At 41.8% G+C, this 18,710-nt stretch overlaps 1 protein-coding gene across 1 annotated transcript in view; it reads left to right on the plus strand.

Moving 5' to 3' along the window:
- The window catches only part of RAPGEF5 (Rap guanine nucleotide exchange factor 5), a 366,882-nt gene that overhangs the window by 347,531 nt on the left and 641 nt on the right, over nt 1-18,710 (plus strand). The window contains exons 23-25 of the mRNA XM_077268709.1: nt 5,202-5,289; nt 6,175-6,239; nt 13,511-13,565. Of these exons, the coding sequence (XP_077124824.1) occupies nt 5,202-5,289; nt 6,175-6,239; nt 13,511-13,565 (208 nt within the window). The remainder of the gene's footprint in view (nt 1-5,201; nt 5,290-6,174; nt 6,240-13,510; nt 13,566-18,710) is intronic.

Genomic DNA, 18,710 nt, shown 5'->3' on the forward strand with positions numbered 1-18,710 from the left:
GCCTTAAGAAAAAGTAGCACAGTATAGCCACAAGTCTGTTCTACAATAGGAGTCAAAATGGCACTAAAAAAAAAAGTTATGGTGCAAGGATCAATGAAAGAAGGCACCAGACTCGAAAACTGTGTCAAGCAAATTAATTCCTTTTTTTTAATGGCAAAGCATTTTTGTGCTATTTTCGCGACTAGTTATACTATACAGTCTTAAATAGGACATCATATTAATTTGATAGATTCGTTTTTAATGAAGCCCTGTCGGTAGAGTATTGCTTTGAAGCATTTTTTCTGCAAGTGACCCATTTATTCAGAAACCAGAACTTTTTTCTTTCGTCTAGAACTGTCCTGAAAAAATCTTGGCTGTTTCTAATACTCTGCTCCGAACATTAGCAGCTGGCAATAAACCGCTGTAGTACCCTGGCAGCATTGAATCTGAAAAAATGCAAACATTGTCAAATTCCACACTTTTACCTTCCTCCTTTCTTAGGAAAATCATCACCGCCTCTAAGGGCACATTAGCATAGCCTGGTAATTGTGCAGAAGAGAGTCACACTTTGACAAACGCAGTAGTCTACAGCACCCCCCAAAATACACACATATATACAGGTCCTTCTCAAAAAATTAGCATATAGTGTTAAATTTAATTATTTACCATAATGTAATGATTACAATTAAACTTTCATATATTATAGATTCATTATCCACCAACTGAAATTTGTCAGGTCTTTTATTGTTTTAATACTGATGATTTTGGCATACAACTCCTGATAACCCAAAAAACCTGTCTCAATAAATTAGCATATCAAGAAAAGGTTGTCTAAACGACCTATTAAGGCCCCGTCTCACTAAGCGATTTACCAACGATCACGACCAGCGATACGACCTGGCCGTGATCGTTGGTAAGTCGCTGTGTGGTCGCTGGGGAGCTGTCACACAGACAGCTCTCTCCAGCGACCAACGATCAGGGGAACGACTTCGGCATCGTTGAAACTGTCTTCAACGATGCCGAAGTCCCCCTGCAGCACCCGGGTAACCAGGGTAAACATCGGGTTACTAAGCGCAGGGCCGCGCTTAGTAACCCGATGTTTACCCTGGTTACCAAAAAAAACAAACACTACATACTCGCCTTTCGGTGTCCAGGTCCCTCGCCGTCTGCTTCCTGCTCTGACTGAGCCGCCGTACAGTGAGAGCAGAGCGCAGCGGTGACGTCACTGCTGTGCTCTCACTTCTCACTGTACGGCCGGCAGTCAGTGAGAGCAGGAAGCAGACGCCAAGGGACCTGACGGACATCAAAAGGCGAGTATGTAGTGTTTGGTTTTTTTTACATTTACGCTGGTAACCAGGGTAAACATCGGGTTACTAAGCGCGGCCCTGCGCTTAGTAACCCGATGTTTACCCTGGTTACCAGTGAAGACATCGCTGGATCGGTGTCACACACACCGATTCAGCGATGTCAGCGGGGCCTCAACGACCGAAAAAAGGTCCAGGCCATTCTGACACGACCAGCGATCTCACAGCAGGGGCCTGATCGCTCGTACGTGTCACACATAGCGAGATCGCTACTGAGGTCGCTGTTGCGTCACAAAACTTGTGACTCAGCAGCGATCTCGCTAGCGATCTCGCTATGTGAGACGGGGCCTTTACCCTAATCTTCTGAATCAACTAATTAACTCTAAACACATGCAAAAGATACCTGAGGCTTTTAAAAACTCCCTGCCTGGTTCATTACTCAAAACCCCCATCATGGGTAAGACTAGCGACCTGACAGATGTCAAGAAGGCCATCATTGACACCCTCAAGCAAGAGGGTAAGACCCAGAAAGAAATTTCTCAACAAATAGGCTGTTCCCAGAGTGCTGTATCAAGGCACCTCAATGGTAAGTCTGTTGGAAGGAAACAATGTGGCAGAAAACGCTGTACAACGAGAAGAGGTGACAGGACCCTGAGGAAGATTGTGGAGAAGGACCGATTCCAGACCTTGGGGAACCTGAGGAAGCAGTGGACTGAGTCTGGTGTGGAAACATCCAGAGCCACCGTGCACAGGCATGTGCAGGAAATGGGCTACAGGTGCCGCATTCCCCAGGTAAAGCCACTTTTGAACCATAAACAGCGGCAACTGGACTGTTGCTAAGTGGTCCCAAGTACTTTTTTCTGATGAAAGCAAATTTTGCATGTCATTCGGAAATCAAGGTGCCAGAGTCTGGAGGAAGACTGGGGAGAAGGAAATGCCAAAATGCCTGAAGGTCCAGTGTCAAGTACCCACAGTCAGTGATGGTGTGGGGTGCCATGTCAGCTGCTGGTGTTGGTCCACTGTGTTTCATCAAGGGCAGGGTCAATGCAGCTAGCTATCAGGAGATTTTGGAGCACTTCATGCTTCCATCGGCTGAAATGCTTTATGGAGATGAAGATTTCATTTTTCAGCACGACCTGGCACCTGCTCACAGTGCCAAAACCACTGGTAAATGGTTTACTGACCATGGTATTACTGTGCTCAATTGGCCTGCCAACTCTCCTGACCTGAACCCCATAGAGAATCTGTGGGATATTGTGAAGAGAAAGTTGAGAGACGCAAGACCCAACACTCTGGATGAGCTTAAGGCCGCTATTGAAGCATCCTGGGCCTCCATAACATCTCAGCAGTGTCACAGGCTGATTGCCTCCATGCCACGCCGCATTGAAGCAGTCATTTCTGCCAAAGGATTCCCGACCAAGTATTGAGTGCATAACTGAACATTATTATTTGATGGTTTTTTTGTTTGTTATTAAAAAACACTTTTATTTGATTGGACGGGTGAAATATGCTAATTTATTGAGACAGGTTTTTTGGGTTATCAGGAGTTGTATGCCAAAATCATCAGTATTAAAACAATAAAAGACCTGACAAATTTCAGTTGGTGGATAATGAATCTATAATATATGAAAGTTTAATTGTAATCATTACATTATGGTAAATAATGAAATTTAACACTATATGCTAATTTTTTGAGAAGGACCTGTATAGTGGGTACGGAAAGTATTCAAAGCCCTTTAAATTTTTCACTCTTTGTTTCATTGCAGCCATTTGGTAAGTTCAAAAAAGTTCATTTTTTCTCATTAATGTACACTCTGTACCCCATCTTGACTGAAGAAAAACAGAAATGTAGACATTTTTTGCAAATTAATTAAAAAAGAAAAACTGAAATATCACATGGTCACAAGTATTCAGACCCTTTGCTCAAACACTCATATTTAAGTCACATGCTGTCCATTTCCTTGTGACCCTCCTTGAGATGGCTCTATTCCTTCATTGAAGTCCAGCTGTGTTTAATTAAACTGATAGGACTTGATTTGGAAAGGCGCACACCTGTCTATATAAGACCTCACAGCTCACAGTGCATGTCAGACCAAATGAGAATCATGAGGTCAAAGGAACTGGCCAAGGAGCTCAGAGACAGAATTGTGGCAAGGCACAGATCTGGCCAAGGTTACAACAGAATTTCTGCAGTACTCAAGGTTCCTAAGAGTACAGTGGCCTCCATAATCCTTAAGTGGAAGAAGTTAGAGACCACCAGAAGACTTCCTAGACCTGGCCGTCCAGCCAAACTGAGCAATCGTGGGAGAAGATCCTTGGTGAGAGAGGTAAAGAAGAACCCCAAGATCACTGTGGCTGATCTCCAGAGATGCAGTAAGGAGATGGGAGAAAGTTCCACAAAGTCAACTATCACTGCAGCCCTCCACCATCAGGCCTTTATGGCAGAGTGGCCCTAATGGAAGCCTTTCCTCAGTGCAAGACATATAAAAGCCCACATAGAGTTTGCTAAAAACACATGAAGGACTACTAGGAGTATGAGAAATAAGATTCTCTGGTCTGATGAGACAAAGATAGACCTTTTTGTTGATAATTATAAGTTGTATGTGTGGAGAAATCCAGGCATTGCTCATCACCTGCCCAATACAATCCCAACAGCGAAACATGGTGGTGGCAGCATCATGCTATGGGGGTGTTTTTCAGGTGCAGGGACAGGACAACTGGTTGTCATTGAAGGAAACATGAATGCGGCCAAGTACAGAGATATCGTGGATGAAAACCTCTTCCAGAGTGCTCTGGACCTCAGACTTGGCTGAAGGTTCACCTTCCAACAAGACAATGACCCTAAGCACACAGCTAAAATAACAAAGGAGTGGCTTCAGAACAACTATTGGACCATTCTTGACTTGCCCAGCCAGAGCCCTGACCTAAACCCAATTGAGCATCTCTGGAGAAACCTGAAAATGGCTGTCTGCCAATGTTCACCATCCAACCTGATGGAACTGGAGAGGATCTGCAAGGAAGAATGGCCGAGGATCCCCAAACCCAGGTGAGAAAACCGTGTTGCATCATTCCAAAGAAGACTCGTAGCTGTACTAGCTCAAAAGGGTGCTTCTACTCAATACTGAGCAAAGGGTCTGAATACTTATATTCATGTGAGATTTCAGGGTTTTTTTTTATGAATTTGTAAAAATTACAGTTCTGTTTTTTTCAGTCAAGATGGGGTGTAGAGTGTATGAAAATGAACTTTTTTGAATTTACCAAATGGCTGCAATGAAACAAAGAGTGAAAAATTTAAAGGGGTCTGAATACTTTCCCTACCCACTGTATGTACACAAGATAAATCCTACAAAGCGCTAGCATAAACTACTGTACTGATATATAGATAGGAATAGGGGTTCAGTGCAAATGACATGAAAGAGCATATAGAAAAAAATGCTCCAAAGAACCAAAGTGTGAAAATATAAAAAATATTATTCAATAATTAAAATAGTACATAAAAATAAAACTAGGGTGATGACAGCACGTGTTGGCGTTACATGCGACAATGACGAGCGATGTAACATTTAATTGCACTGTCACACCTCCACTCATTCCCTTTCTGTGATTATTTAAGACTAGTGTATTAGAGTGATGCCACCCCCCAGCCGAAACACGCTTTGGGGTTGTGGCACCGCAAGATTCAGGTAATTTACTATGTTTTCTACATTCATGTCCCTAGCAGGACTATTATTTATATGCTGACATTGTGATGCATTATTGGGATATTCGTGTGTGGCTGCTCCCTGTCTATATACTTCCTTTTATTCAACCACTTTACTAAAGATGGGACTACTCAGCCACCTTCTGACTTCCTGAGTTATATCTCACTACTATCTACAAACTGTAAACATTGACTTTTGGCTCGTTGCAATTTTATAGGACCCCTCTCTAAATCACAAAGCTTACAGAGATGCATTCAAGAAAATGAAGCCCCCAAAAATTCCATTTATGCCTTTACTTTTAAAAGGTGAGCAAATTGATTGTTACTAATTAAAGTTATTAATTGTGTACTACGTAACTATAATACATTGTGACCACGGACATGAAGGGGAGTTCCTCTGAGCCGATATCGCCGTGTAGTTCTGCCCTAATGTGTCAGCACACCCAGAGGAATACAAGCACGATATTAATCCACACATTATCCCATGATCAATAATACTTTCTTATGATTCTCATTTCGTGCTCATGCATAGTTTAAATTCATGCTTGATATTTTATAAAAATGTGTATAATTGTGGCAGCCATGTATATCATTTGTGGTTGAATTATTCCACCGTCTTCACTACAAAGATGACAGCTGTACCGATGCTGGTTTAAATGCAAATTGCATTCTGGCTTCTGCAGCTTTGAAGCTTTGCTGGAGCTCATAAGGATCCCTCGTAATTAAAATTTAAAGGAAAATTTTGTTCATGTGAATTTTCCGCTATTTATAAATGTTAAATACCTAATTTTCCTCTGACTGCTCTGTCTGCCTCCACTGAAGAATGATAAGTAGATTATTGTTTGTGTGCGTAATATTCAGCAGGCGTTTATATATAGTTCATATACACCAAGTAGAATAATTTCCACTATCACTGCATTGGCTGTATATTTGTCTTGCTACATTTCCAGTTGGATCTATGCTGCTGATTGTCTGTGCCATAAAAATAACAAGGGAATCTACATAGTAAGCATTTCCCTGCTAATTAACATCCATATATTCCCTCTGGAAGGAAGAACACAATTTAGGAATCAGTACTGTGCAAAAATGGATTTACCGGAAAATGCCCTCGATATAAGTAATGGCCAATAAAACGTTTATACGTATATTCCTGTGTATTGGTACAAACAACTCTCTTTTCATTACTTTTAGATGTTACATTTATTCACGAAGGGAACAAAACCTTCTTGGACAACCTTGTCAACTTTGAAAAGCTGGTAAGTTACCTATACTAGGTATACATATGTAAAAATATAGATATATTGCCATACATGCAATGATGGATGGATAACTATAGTAAGACGCATGGAGCGTATGATCATTCTGGAATAAAATAATTACTTGTGTATTTATAATTTGGAATTTTACAATCTATACAACATAGTAATTTTTTATGCCAGGATGCATCTAAAAAGACAGATGAAGAATCTTTACAAAGCGTCTTTGTTTAAAAAGAAAAAAACGATCTTTTTCTATATAGATCTCCTATATAGAACAATTTGCTTTTTATTGGTCTGACCCTGCAATCATTTCCATTTACATATATCCCCTACTTTGTGCTAGCATATATTGGTAAGTTACAATAAGTAGGGGACAGATGGAAGTGTATGACTGCAGGATCTGACTACATAGTGGCCTCTTTGTTGTCTGTTACCATGGCGACAGGAGCTGTACAGACAAAATGGTAGATTATATTTTTCCAGTTCTTTAATATTGATGCTATGCCCTTGGTACTCTGGGCACCCTCAACGATCAGCTATTTAAAGGGGCCGTTTCACTGTTTACCAGACACAGCTCTGCACTTTTAATGCTGGCTGTGCCCGGTATTACAACTTTCTTATACAAGTAAACATGGCTGAGCTTTAAAGGGAACCTGTCACCCCCAAAATCGAAGGTGAGCTAAGCCCACAGGCATCAGGGGCTTATCTACAGCATTCTGTAATGCTGTAGATAAGCCCCCGATGTATCCTGAAAGATGAGAAAAAGAGGCTCGATTATACTCACCCAGGGGCGGTCCCGCTGCGGTCCGGTCCGATGGGCATCGCGGTCCGGACCGGGGCCTCCCATCTTCTTACGATGATGTCCTCTTCTTGTCTTCATGCTGTGGCTCCGGTGCAGGCGTACTTTGTCTGCCCTGTTGAGGGTAGAGCAAAGTACTGCAGTGCGCAGGTGCCAGGAAAGGTCAGAGAGGCCCAGCGCCTGCGCACTGCAGTACTTTGCTCTGCCCTCAATATAGTATAATATAACCTGTTTTTCTTACCTTTCAGGATACATCGGGGGCTTAGATACAGCATTACAGAATGCTGTAGATAAGCCCCTGATGCCGGGGGTGACAGGTTCCCTTTAATACCAAGTACAGCTAGTAAATATACGAGGCAATGTAGAGAATCAAGGGGAGATTGTGCTCACTGGAACGCTATGGTCCCCTCCTATTAAAACTGCTAACTGATGGGGGAGTCCCAAATGTCAGCACCTCTAATAGACTTTTATTCTTTTCTCCAGTGTTTTTTTTTTTAAACATCCCTTTAAGATTTTTTGCAATGTTGCTTTATTTTGGTTGCAGTGATGGACTTGCTCCGTAATCTCACTATACCTTATACCAGAGTTTCTTGTATTATAAAGTCTCTTACTTTACGAAGGTTAATGTACGGACTGACCAAATGTATACTGTACTTTGACACCAGGCAAATTTCTGGACAAGGAATACTAAAGTTTTTTTTTAATTAAATGTAATCAAACACACTTTTCCGTAAAGGTGAATAGGTGGCAGAATTCTTGTGTGGTTGGTTGGGTTGCTAAGTCATCCATTTAATACCAGATCACATGAAATATTCTTCCTGCGTGACTGAGGGGCAGGATGTCTTTATGCTGTTACTGCAAATATCCATTCCAGCCCTGTAGCCTGTGGGTTTTATACTTTTGCTTAATAAGGGAGGTCCTAGAAATTTGTCAGTGTCTTAAAACTATTTAGACTTTGAAGCCCTTAAGGTTCTTCAGTGTGTCAGACGCATCTTATGAGTGTTTCCTGATACGTAGAATAGAAAACGTGTGGAACGTGTACGTACTGTATGAAAAATGGCCGTATTTGTACATAGCAGCACAACTTAACACAATGCAAATAGTCTCTTGAGTTGTAAATATAGAAATGTACAATATTTTTCTCTGAACATAGAATTACATATCCATATTAATATGAATGATGGTACATGACCCCATCTGGTCCTCCTGGTATAGAGAGGGTATATATACCTGGTATATAGAGGGTTTCTTAAGGAAAGCCTGTCACCAGGTCAAAAGTTGGCAGGTATTCCTTTAATTTTATTCCCAATGATTCCCCGAGAATTCCGTTTTTTTGTTTGGTTTTTTTGCTTTGTTTTTATTTAAATCCAGCATCCTGTCCTAGACAATTGGGCTTCATTACTTAGTCAAAGGGGCGGTGTTCAAAGGATCCTCTAGGGCCGTGTCTTTAGTTCCCTGTGTATTAAATAAGCAGGCCCCTTGTTAAAAAAAACCCCATAAGACTTAGTACTGAATAAAAAGGCCTATATCTCTGGAATGGTATGGACGGATTTTAAAAAATACAAAACGAAAAAACGGAATACTCTGGAGCACCAGGAATATAATAAGTGCAACGATGGGTCAACTTTGCTGAAAAATTACCATCAGGTCAAAGACCTCCATAGTCACCCACTAGTGAAGTCCATAAGGACACAGGTTCTTGCCGTGAAACAAACCTTTTAAATGGGGCTGAGTTTTAATACTACGTCCACACCGTGGACATGAGTGCCACTGATTCTTTAAGAAGGCATCCATGTTTTTTCTATTCTCAGTCAATCCTTCAAATGACAATTTTAACTGTGGTATTTTTGGATGTGACAATTAGTCTTAGGAATGTTTTGTGTTTGGTAATTAGAATATAGAGAGAGGAGATTGAATGTGGCCTGTATTCTAATCCATGTATTGTTTTATTATCCTTATTAAATGTGTGCGGAGTCAGCAATCTGTCATGGAAGCTTTTACATATTTATAGACTTAGCTGCGGTGATTGGTGTTGGCCGTCCTGGATGCTCCGTCACAGCGCCGGATGCAATTCTAATACAAGGCTGAGTCTTTCATCTCGCCCATAATCTCACAGCCCTTGGCACAAGGTTCATTTTGAAATGAAAAAAAAAGCTTTCTTTTATTTTGATGTTTCTGGGTAGAGCACATTAGGGTATTTTTAGCTGTGATTGTAGATCAGTTTGTTAAAATGTCTCAGTGCTGTCTAAGCCGCACGTTGCTGTGATGTGGCTCATTAGTTTGTCTGACCTCCCTTGTGTTTTCCATGGAAAAAAATCCATCTTGTGTTGTTCTCCTTCTGGGCTCAGTGGAAGAGGCTGGAAGATTGATAATCAGGGAATCATTTCCTGCATGTGGCGCTTCCTATTGTTTTGGTTTTCAGAAGCAGTAAACAGACCACGTGCAAGACATGTCTCCTGATCTCATCGGAGGGGACAAAAACACGTCAACATGTTGTAAACTGCATCGACCCCAGAGGTCTCTGATTGTGTTCTGTTTTTATACATCGTGTCCATTGTTTGGATTCTGCTGTAGTAGCAGCTTTGTTGCAAAGCAGGAAAAACATTGACATTTGAGTGGTGTATACATATGATCTCAGGTCCAGATGTGGGCAAAACAAAAAAAAAAGTTCAACCTTCTGGAGAATTTTTTTGGCATTGGCTGCACTGTATTGTGTGTGTGATACAGTATTATTCACTCATGCCTTCTGATCTCACTAAAAAATGTCCTCAAATAATGAGAGGTAAAAGTGAATACTATTCTTTTTAGTCCGTTATCTTGAGTTTGGAGAAAATTAAAGCTTATCTGTCATGATGTGTAGCTTTTCAGAATCAGTGGTCATGTATGTGTCCATGAGGTATGACACTTTTGCTGGCTATTATGAGTTCTGTCCTGTCCAGTATTTACCAGTGTTCTCCTCCATCTCTAATTTTGAGTTGTTTCTGACCTAATAGCTGTTATTATGTCTTCCACATATCGTGCACACAGAGAGAAGCAGTAGCTTGGAATACATTATACCACAGTGCTACGTTGTGCAGCTGTGAATCCAGCACTTAAATAAAATATATTTGCTGTAGGTCTCTCTATCTTTCACTGTGCTGAGTGCTCCTTACCCTCTGCCATCTCCATAGAGTATATGATCAGGGCCGGACTGGCCATCGGGCAGTTCTGGCAAATGCCAGAAGGGCCGGTGGCAGTAGTGGGCCGCTCGAGTGTGCCGCTGTCGGCACACTCTCCCCGCTGTCGGCACACTCCCGGCCCCGCATTCAACTATACCGGCGTCATAGACGCCGGTACAGTTGAATGCAATGATGGAGGAGAGAGCGTCTGCTGACGCTTCCTCTCCCATCATTCCCCACTCTGCCTGCCGCTGACACTGCGGGTGCGCGATGACGTCATATCATCACGCACCTGCTGTGTGACCGGGCGGGCAGACTGCGACTGCTGAGACCAGAGCCAGAGCAGCGCGGGGCAGGAGGAAAGGTGAGTAGAGTGTTTTTTGTTTTTTTTTAATCAATGAGTGATGAGTCTGACTGGATTGTGGAGCTATGGGGGGGGGGGGGGGGCCTCTGCTGCATTCCATACTATGGGGCTGGCTGCATTCCATTCTATGGGCCTCTGCTGCATTCCATACTATGGGGCTGGCTGCATTCCATTCTATGGGCCTCTGCTGCATTCCATACTATGGGGCTGGCTGCATTCCATTCTATGGGCCTCTGCTGCATTATATTCTATGGGCCTCTGCTGCATTATATTCTATGGGGCTGGCTGCATTCCATTCTATGGGCCTCTGCTGCATTATATTCTATGGGGCTGGCTGCATTCCATTCTATGGGCCTCTGCTGCATTCCATACTATGGGGCTGGCTGCATTCCATTCTATGGGCCTCTGCTGCATTATATTCTATGGGGCTGGCTGCATTCCATTCTATGGGCCTCTGCTGCATTATATTCTATGGGGCTGGCTGCATTCCATTCTATGGGCCTCTGCTGCATTATATTCTATGGGGCTGGCTGCATTCCATTCTATGGGCCTCTGCTGCATTATATTCTATGGGGCTGGCTTCATTCCATTCTATGGGCCTCTGCTGCATTCCATTCTATGGGCCTCTGCTGCATTCCATACTATGGGGCTGGCTGCATTCCATTCTATGGGCCTCTGCTGCATTCCATACTATGGGGCTGGCTGCATTCCATTCTATGGGCCTCTGCTGCATTCCATACTATGGGGCTGGCTGCATTCCATTCTATGGGCCTCTGCTGCATTATATTCTATGGGGCTGGCTGCATTCCATTCTATGGGCCTCTGCTGCATTATATTCTATGGGGCTGTGCTGCATTATATTCTATGGGGCTGTGCTGCATTCCATTCTATGGGCCTGTGCTGCATTATATTCTATGGGCCTGTGCTGCATTATATTCTATGGGCCTGTGCTGCATTATATTCTATGGGGCTGTGCTGCATTCCATTCTATGGGCCTGTGCTGCATTATATTGTATGGGGGCTGTGCTGCATTACATTCTATGGGGCTGTGCTGCATTACATTCTATGGGGCTGTGCTGAATTATATTGTATGGGGCTGTGCTGCATTATATTGTATGGTGGCTGGCTGCATTACATTCTATGGTGGCTGGCTGCATTACATTCTATGGGGGCTGTGCTGCATTACATTCTATGGGGGCTGTGCTGCATTACATTCTATGGGGGCTGGCCGTATTACATTCTATGGGGCTGTGCTGCATTACATTCTATGGGGGCTGTGCTGCATTACATTCTATGGGGGCTGTGCAGCATTACATTCTATGGGGCTGTGCTGTATTATAGTCTATGGGGGCTGGCTGTATTACATTCTATGGGGGCTGGCTGCATTACATTCTATGGGGGCTGAGCTGTAATGCTGGATACAGCTGTAATTATATGTTATATAGTCGTGTTACATTCCCCTCACTTCTTGTAGCCTACAAGTGTACAAAGATATTATACAGTCACCATGTGACAACTGGGCCTGTGTGACTTCAAATGCCAGGGCTGAATTTTAGTCCCAGTCCGGCCCTGTATATGATGATGTGAAACCTGACACTGCTGGCGGTTCGTCTTGCTTTGATCATGAGGGATTTCAGCTGGTGTCATTCTATGTTACTGGAAAAGTTATGGCTCTTGGAAGAAAGGCAACAACAACAAAAAGATTGTAGACTTAGTAACCCAGTGAAGTGGGCCTAGTAGTCATTGACCAACTATACCTGTATGTGCAGTCAGGATGAGCATAGTATAAGTTATTCAATTACTAGTTACGGTACATATATTTGTGGGAATAGTTCAGTATATCAGTTTGGTAATCTCCTCGTGCTCTAATTAATAACATGCTGCCCCGAATTGGACACTATTTTCTACATGACTGGTTCCATTGAGTATTCAGGGACATGTCATAGTGCTGTACATGGCTTATTGTGTTACAAACCTATGTGGCATATCGACCACCTCTCCACCTAGTTACCCCTGTTGTTTGAATCAGTGGGGGTCCCATCAGTTGAGCTGATTACATGGAGAATCCTATCCCAAACATTTTTATAGTGGGGTAAAAAAACCTACAATTTGACAAGGTGTGAAGTATATATGAGCGTCCTGCAAACCATCGCCTTCCTTGCACAACATAGGCCTCTAGATGAAGGTCATTTTTAATATCTGATGAAGGACAAGATTTTGTTGCCTGTCCAACATGACAGGGTGGAATGTGGACAAATGGCAATAAATAGGGTAAAGGGATAGCAAATGGAGCATTACACTTCACATATCTGCGTGTTGGCAGCGAATTATCTGTTTCCAGCACATGGCGATTTAACCAGTGTAATCCCCATAGTTTTCCAAGTAACACCCAATACCGCGTGTTATGTATGTGATTCTCATGGAGCACAGTGCGTCGTACTCCAAGTATTGCTCCATGTCTACATCTGTGTGGTCCAGATAAAAAGTCGCCAGGCTGTGCAAGAGCGAGGACAAGTAAATGCCTTATTAAAGGAGCCCTGCTGTCTACGAACGTGTCATTCTGCTTCTAGTGAGTGACGCCACGTTTGATCATTGAGATCTATAAAGCATAGCGCTGCCCTGTCATAGTGGGAATGGTAGAAAGGATCCGCTAATCCAAAAATCTAAATCATGCTTGACTTCTGAGTTCTACAAAGAAAACTTAATTTGTTGAAAGATTGTAATAATTATGGTAATTTCTAAGCCAAGTATGTTTCCTCTTAAGTGACAGTGCTGTGCTAATCCCTCAAAAAAACAGAAAATCACATTTAGTTGAAGAACTTTGGAATAGACGGCAGGCGAGGGATTTATATTAAGTGTAAATCTGCAGATTAATGGCCTGACTGATTTTGGTAAATTGTACTAACAGAACTTTTTGTCTCTCTCTTTTTTTATTTTTTATTTACAGCACATGATAGCCGACACTGTGAGATCTCTGCGATATTGTCGGAATAACCAGTTTGGTAAGTGACGTCGATACAATATCAAAGCAAGCTGTACTAAGTAATGGCTTGGACTAGGATTACATCACATTTGGGATGTACATTTCGCATGTAGTCCGGGAAAGGCTTTGTTCACATCTGTTAGATTTACATATTTCTGGTCCGTCGTAGGGTCAGTAAAATGAAAATAACAGAAGTGCCTGATCCTAATGGTATTGACTTTAATGGGGCCTTATGGCTTTTTTTTACTGTAAGAAATAGAACAATATGTTATGTAATTTTTTTTCAACATTTTTGACACAACCTGAAGCAAACCCTTCCAAACGAAACCCAGCCTATAGATGTCCTTAAAGTTACCATAGCCAACTGAAGGCCATCAGGGTTACTGTATATAAATAGCTTCCTAAATTTCCTGTACATGTTCACTTGTATTATGCTTTAGAGTGACAGGCTTGTCCATTGTAATGAAAAGAGCCCCCTAATTATAGCTTAGTTTATAAAACTATATTCCAAAATGGATCATTACTTATGAGGGGCTTCACATTTGTAGATATTTAAACTAAGTGCTTATCATGAATATGACATTTCAATCATTCCAAATCAAATCTCCTGCTTTGCACTGATGAGGGGCAAACAGCCTTAAACACGAGTCTGTAAATTGAGTTTCTGGTTTGGCTTCTTATCCTAAGTCTTTTAAAGGGATTCTGTCAGCAATATTTAACACCCCCCACCCCCCAAAACTATTTACAGTCATGGCCAAAAGTATTGACACCCCTGCAATTCTGTCAGATAGTACTCTGTTTCTTCCTGAAAATGATTGCAAACACAAATTCTTTGGTATTATTATCTTCATTTAATTTGTCTTAAATGAAAAAACACAAAAGAGAATGAAGCAAAAAGCAAAACATTGATCATTTCACACAAAACTCCAAAAATGGGCCAGACAAAAGTATTGGCACCCTCAGCCTAATACTTGCTTGCACAACCTTTAGCCAAAACAACTGCGACCAACCGCTTCCGGTAACCATCAATGAGTTTCTTACAATGCTCTGCTGGAATTTTAGACCATTCTTCTTTGGCAAACTGCTCCAGGTCCCTGATATTTGAAGGGTGCCTTCTCCAAACTGCCATTTTTAGATCTCTCCACAGGTGTTCTATGGGATTCAGGTCTGGACTCATTGCTGGCCACCTTAGAAGTCTCCAGTGCTTTCTCTCAAACCATTTTCTAGTGCTTTTTGAAGTGTGTTTTGGGTCATTGTCCTGCTGGAAGACCCATGACCTCTGAGGGAGACCCAGCTTTCTCACACTGGGCCCTACATTATGCTGCAAAATTTGTTGGTAGTCTTCAGACTTCATAATGCCATGCACACGGTCAAGCAGTCCAGTGCCAGAGGCAGCAAAGCAACCCCAAAACATCAGGGAGCCTCCGCCATGTTTGACTGTAGGGACTGTGTTCTTTTCTTTGAATGCCCCTTTTTTTCTCATGTAAACTCTATGTTGATGCCTTTGCCCAAAAAGCTCTACTTTTGTCTCATCTGACCAGAGAACATTCTTCCAAAACGTTTTAGGCTTTTTCAGGTAAGTTTTGGCAAACTCCAGCCTGGCTTTTTTATGTCTCGGGGTAAGAAGTGGGGTCTTCCTGGGTCTCCTACCATACAGTCCCTTTTCATTCAGACGCCGACGGATAGTAGGGGTTGACACTGTTGTACCCTCGGACTGCAGGGCAGCTTGAACTTGTTTGGATGTTAGTCGAGGTTCTTTATCCAACATCCGCACAATCTTGCGTTTAAATCTCTTGTCAATTTTTCTTTTCCGTCCACATCTTGGGAGGTTAGCTACAGTGTCATGGGCTTTAAACTTCTTGATGACGGTAGACACAGGAACATTCAGGTCTTTGGAGATGGACTTGTAGCCTTGAGATTGCTCATGCTTCCTCACAATTTGGTTTCTCAAGTCCTCAGACAGTTCTTTGGTCTTCTTTCTTTTCTCCATGCTCAATGTGGTACACACAAGGACACAGGACAGATGTTGAGTCAACTTTAATCCATGTCACTTGGCTGCAAGTGTGATTTAGTTATTGCCAACACCGGTTAGGTGCCACAGGTAAGTTACAGGTGCTGTTAATTACACAAATTAGAGAAGCATCACATAATTTTTCGAACAGTGCCAATACTTTTGTCCACCCCCTTTTTTATGTTTGGTGTGGAATTATATCCAATTTGGCTTTAGGACAATTCTTTTTGTGTTTTTTTCATTTGAGACAAATTAAATTAAGATAATAATAACAAAGAATTTGTGTTTGCAATAATTTCCAGGAAGAAACTGAGTACTATCTGACAGAATTGCAGGGGTGTCAACACTTTTGGCAATGACTGTATATATGCATGTAGTTGTTTTTAAAGACCAGTACAGCAATACATTCATATGGCCAGTCTTTTCCTGCGCTACTAAGAAATCCGATATGGGAATGGGGCTAAAGAGCTACTTGTAGATCCAGCTCTATTCCCTGTCCATAACCGCCTCCTTCTGCTTGAGTAACAGCCTCTATGCTGTGTGACTTCAGGCAAAGGTGCTATCAGTCAAGGAGGAGGCGTTGGGTGGATAATAGAGCTGGGGTGACATAGACTTCAGATCTTCAGGCACCATTTGCGTATAAAAATTTGCTAAATTTGTCTTTGAAAGAGCTACATATACAATATAACTAGTTTGTGTGGTGAAATCCTGATGATAAATTCCCTTTAACTTAACGCTTCATGACCTTGAATGTATATTTATGTTAAAGGTTGTGTCTCTGACTTTGATGTGGACTCCCACGCCAGTCCATAACTTTCCCCGCACTAATGGCTGTTAAATTAATTTATCAAGCACAGGCTGGAAGCACGTCATTGATCCCGCCTATTGGCAACCCTATCACCGGATCGTGGGGTGTCGTGACAGCCGGGGGTCTGCTGATGACCGCTATACCTGTCATTGTGATACTCCTGTGGCCGGCGTTCATAAGAGATTGTCATTTCTGCTATAAATAGCAGTGCTATAGCACAAGTGATTGGACGATCGTAGCTAGGGAACTATTGAAGTCAGTAAAAAGTGTGTAAAAAAAAAAAAAATGTAAACAAAAAATTTGCAACATTGCAAATAAAACAATGGAAAAAAATGTATACACAGTTTGTATCGCTGCGTTCAGAAATGCCCAATCTATCAAAATATAAAAACAATGCGATCGGTAAATGGCGTAACAAGAACAAAATCAAAACACCAGAATTACCGTATGTTTTTTTGGTCCCACGACATTGCAATAAAATGCAATGTAACAGGCGATCAAAACATCATATCTACCCCAAAATAGTATCCATAAAAACAGCTGATCAAGCTGCAAAAAATAAACCCTCACCCAGCCCTAGATCCCGAAAAAGGAAAACACTATGGTTTCTTTGAAAAAGGCGACATAAGCAATTTTTTTTTCTTACAAATTTCTGATTTTTTTTTTTCACCACTTAAATAAAAAAAAAAAAATTACATGTTTGGTATCCGTGTACTTGTACTGTCCTGGGGAATCATATTTCTTGATCAGTTTTACCGTGTAGTGAACATGATAAATAAAAAATAATAAAAATTGTGAAATTTAACTTTTTTTTGCAATTTCACTGCACTTGGAATTTGTTTTCACGTTTTCCAGTACACTATATGGTAAAATCAACGATGTCCGTCAAAAGTACAACTTGTCCCGCCAAAAACAAGCCCTCATACGGCCATATTGATGGAAAAGTAAAAATGTTATGGCTCTTGGAAGAAAGGGAGGAAAAAACGAAAGCGCAAAAACAGCAAATCGCAAGGTCATGAAGGGGTTAAAGAGTCGAGATAGACTTTTAGGATTGCTACTCCCAATAGATAGCCCGGGGTTCCTGTCCTCTTCTCTGAAGAGACTATTTGCATACTTAAATTTCCACGGGACTGTCGCCAGTGAGCTCACAATCGATGTTCCCTATTAGTATATCTTTGTGTGTGGGAGGAAACCCAGACAACTATGGGGAGAACATACAAAGTCCTTGCACATGTTCTTCTTAGTGAGATTTGAACCCAGGACCCCAACAATGCAACAGTGCTAACCACTGAGCCACGATGCTGCCCGCCAGTGCAGTGCAAGGGTATGCCACCAATTATCATGATGGATCCGCTCTATTAGGAGACCACCTTTGTAAAGCCCCTCTATATAAAATAAAAATGCTAGATATAGCAGTGGTTAATCAAGTAATAATACCTAATAGAAGGAATTTGGTGGCATAAAGTGCTGAGCCAACCTCTCGACCTGCTCCGCTTGGTGAAATCATCTCTCTCATTAGAATTTTTATCACTAGGTTTAATCTTACGAAGTACAAAAAAGAGCACAAAATAATACTCAAATTGGAGTTTCATCCTCTAAAGTAGGACATTGCAGATCTCTGGCTTCAGGGACATTGTATGTAGGGAGTAAAGGACAGCGAGTGGAGATAGCAGGCCAATGTGAATTTTATGAAGACATTAGACTAATTTGCCAGCTCCTCCTAAGACCTTGTTGACTATTTCAGCACCCGAGGGATAGTCACAATGTTTATCCACTGTGGGTATCTGGGAAAACTTGTTAAAGAAACACTTATCCAGACCGGCAGCCCCAACAAAGAAGGCAAACGACCTCCAGGCCTGATGCATATTATGTGTTTGATAATGTGCAGAACAGTACGCAGAAATCAGCCAGATGGAAACAGTGTGGGCTGAATGTGCCGAGCTCGGATCATTTACATGCCAGCAGAGGAGAAGCATTTTATTCTCTACTAAAGCCCCAAAAGCCAGTAATCGCCCCTTAGCAATCCTCTTGCAAATATTTTACTTAGTTGATCCTCTTTTAAAAAACAAAAAGTAATTAAAGAGCTGAATGCATTTTAGCAGGATGCCAGTCATGCTGTAAATTGCTAAATTCCTAAAACCATTTCCCCCTGAAGACAAAGACTGTGGGGGTATCGGAGCCGTTCCAACCGCATTTCCTTTCAGTGGTTAAATATCATAGTAGACGTGAAACCTTCATAGTATTGTATTACGACAACCAGAAGAAGGATGTTGACTTAAAATGAAGGGGATTTCTAATTTCCCAGTCTTCTCACATCTATTAGACGATAATAAACAGGAATGGCG

The sequence above is a fragment of the Ranitomeya variabilis genome, chromosome 6, assembly GCF_051348905.1.
Source record: "Ranitomeya variabilis isolate aRanVar5 chromosome 6, aRanVar5.hap1, whole genome shotgun sequence".
In the NCBI taxonomy this organism is placed as follows: Eukaryota; Metazoa; Chordata; class Amphibia; order Anura; family Dendrobatidae; genus Ranitomeya; species Ranitomeya variabilis.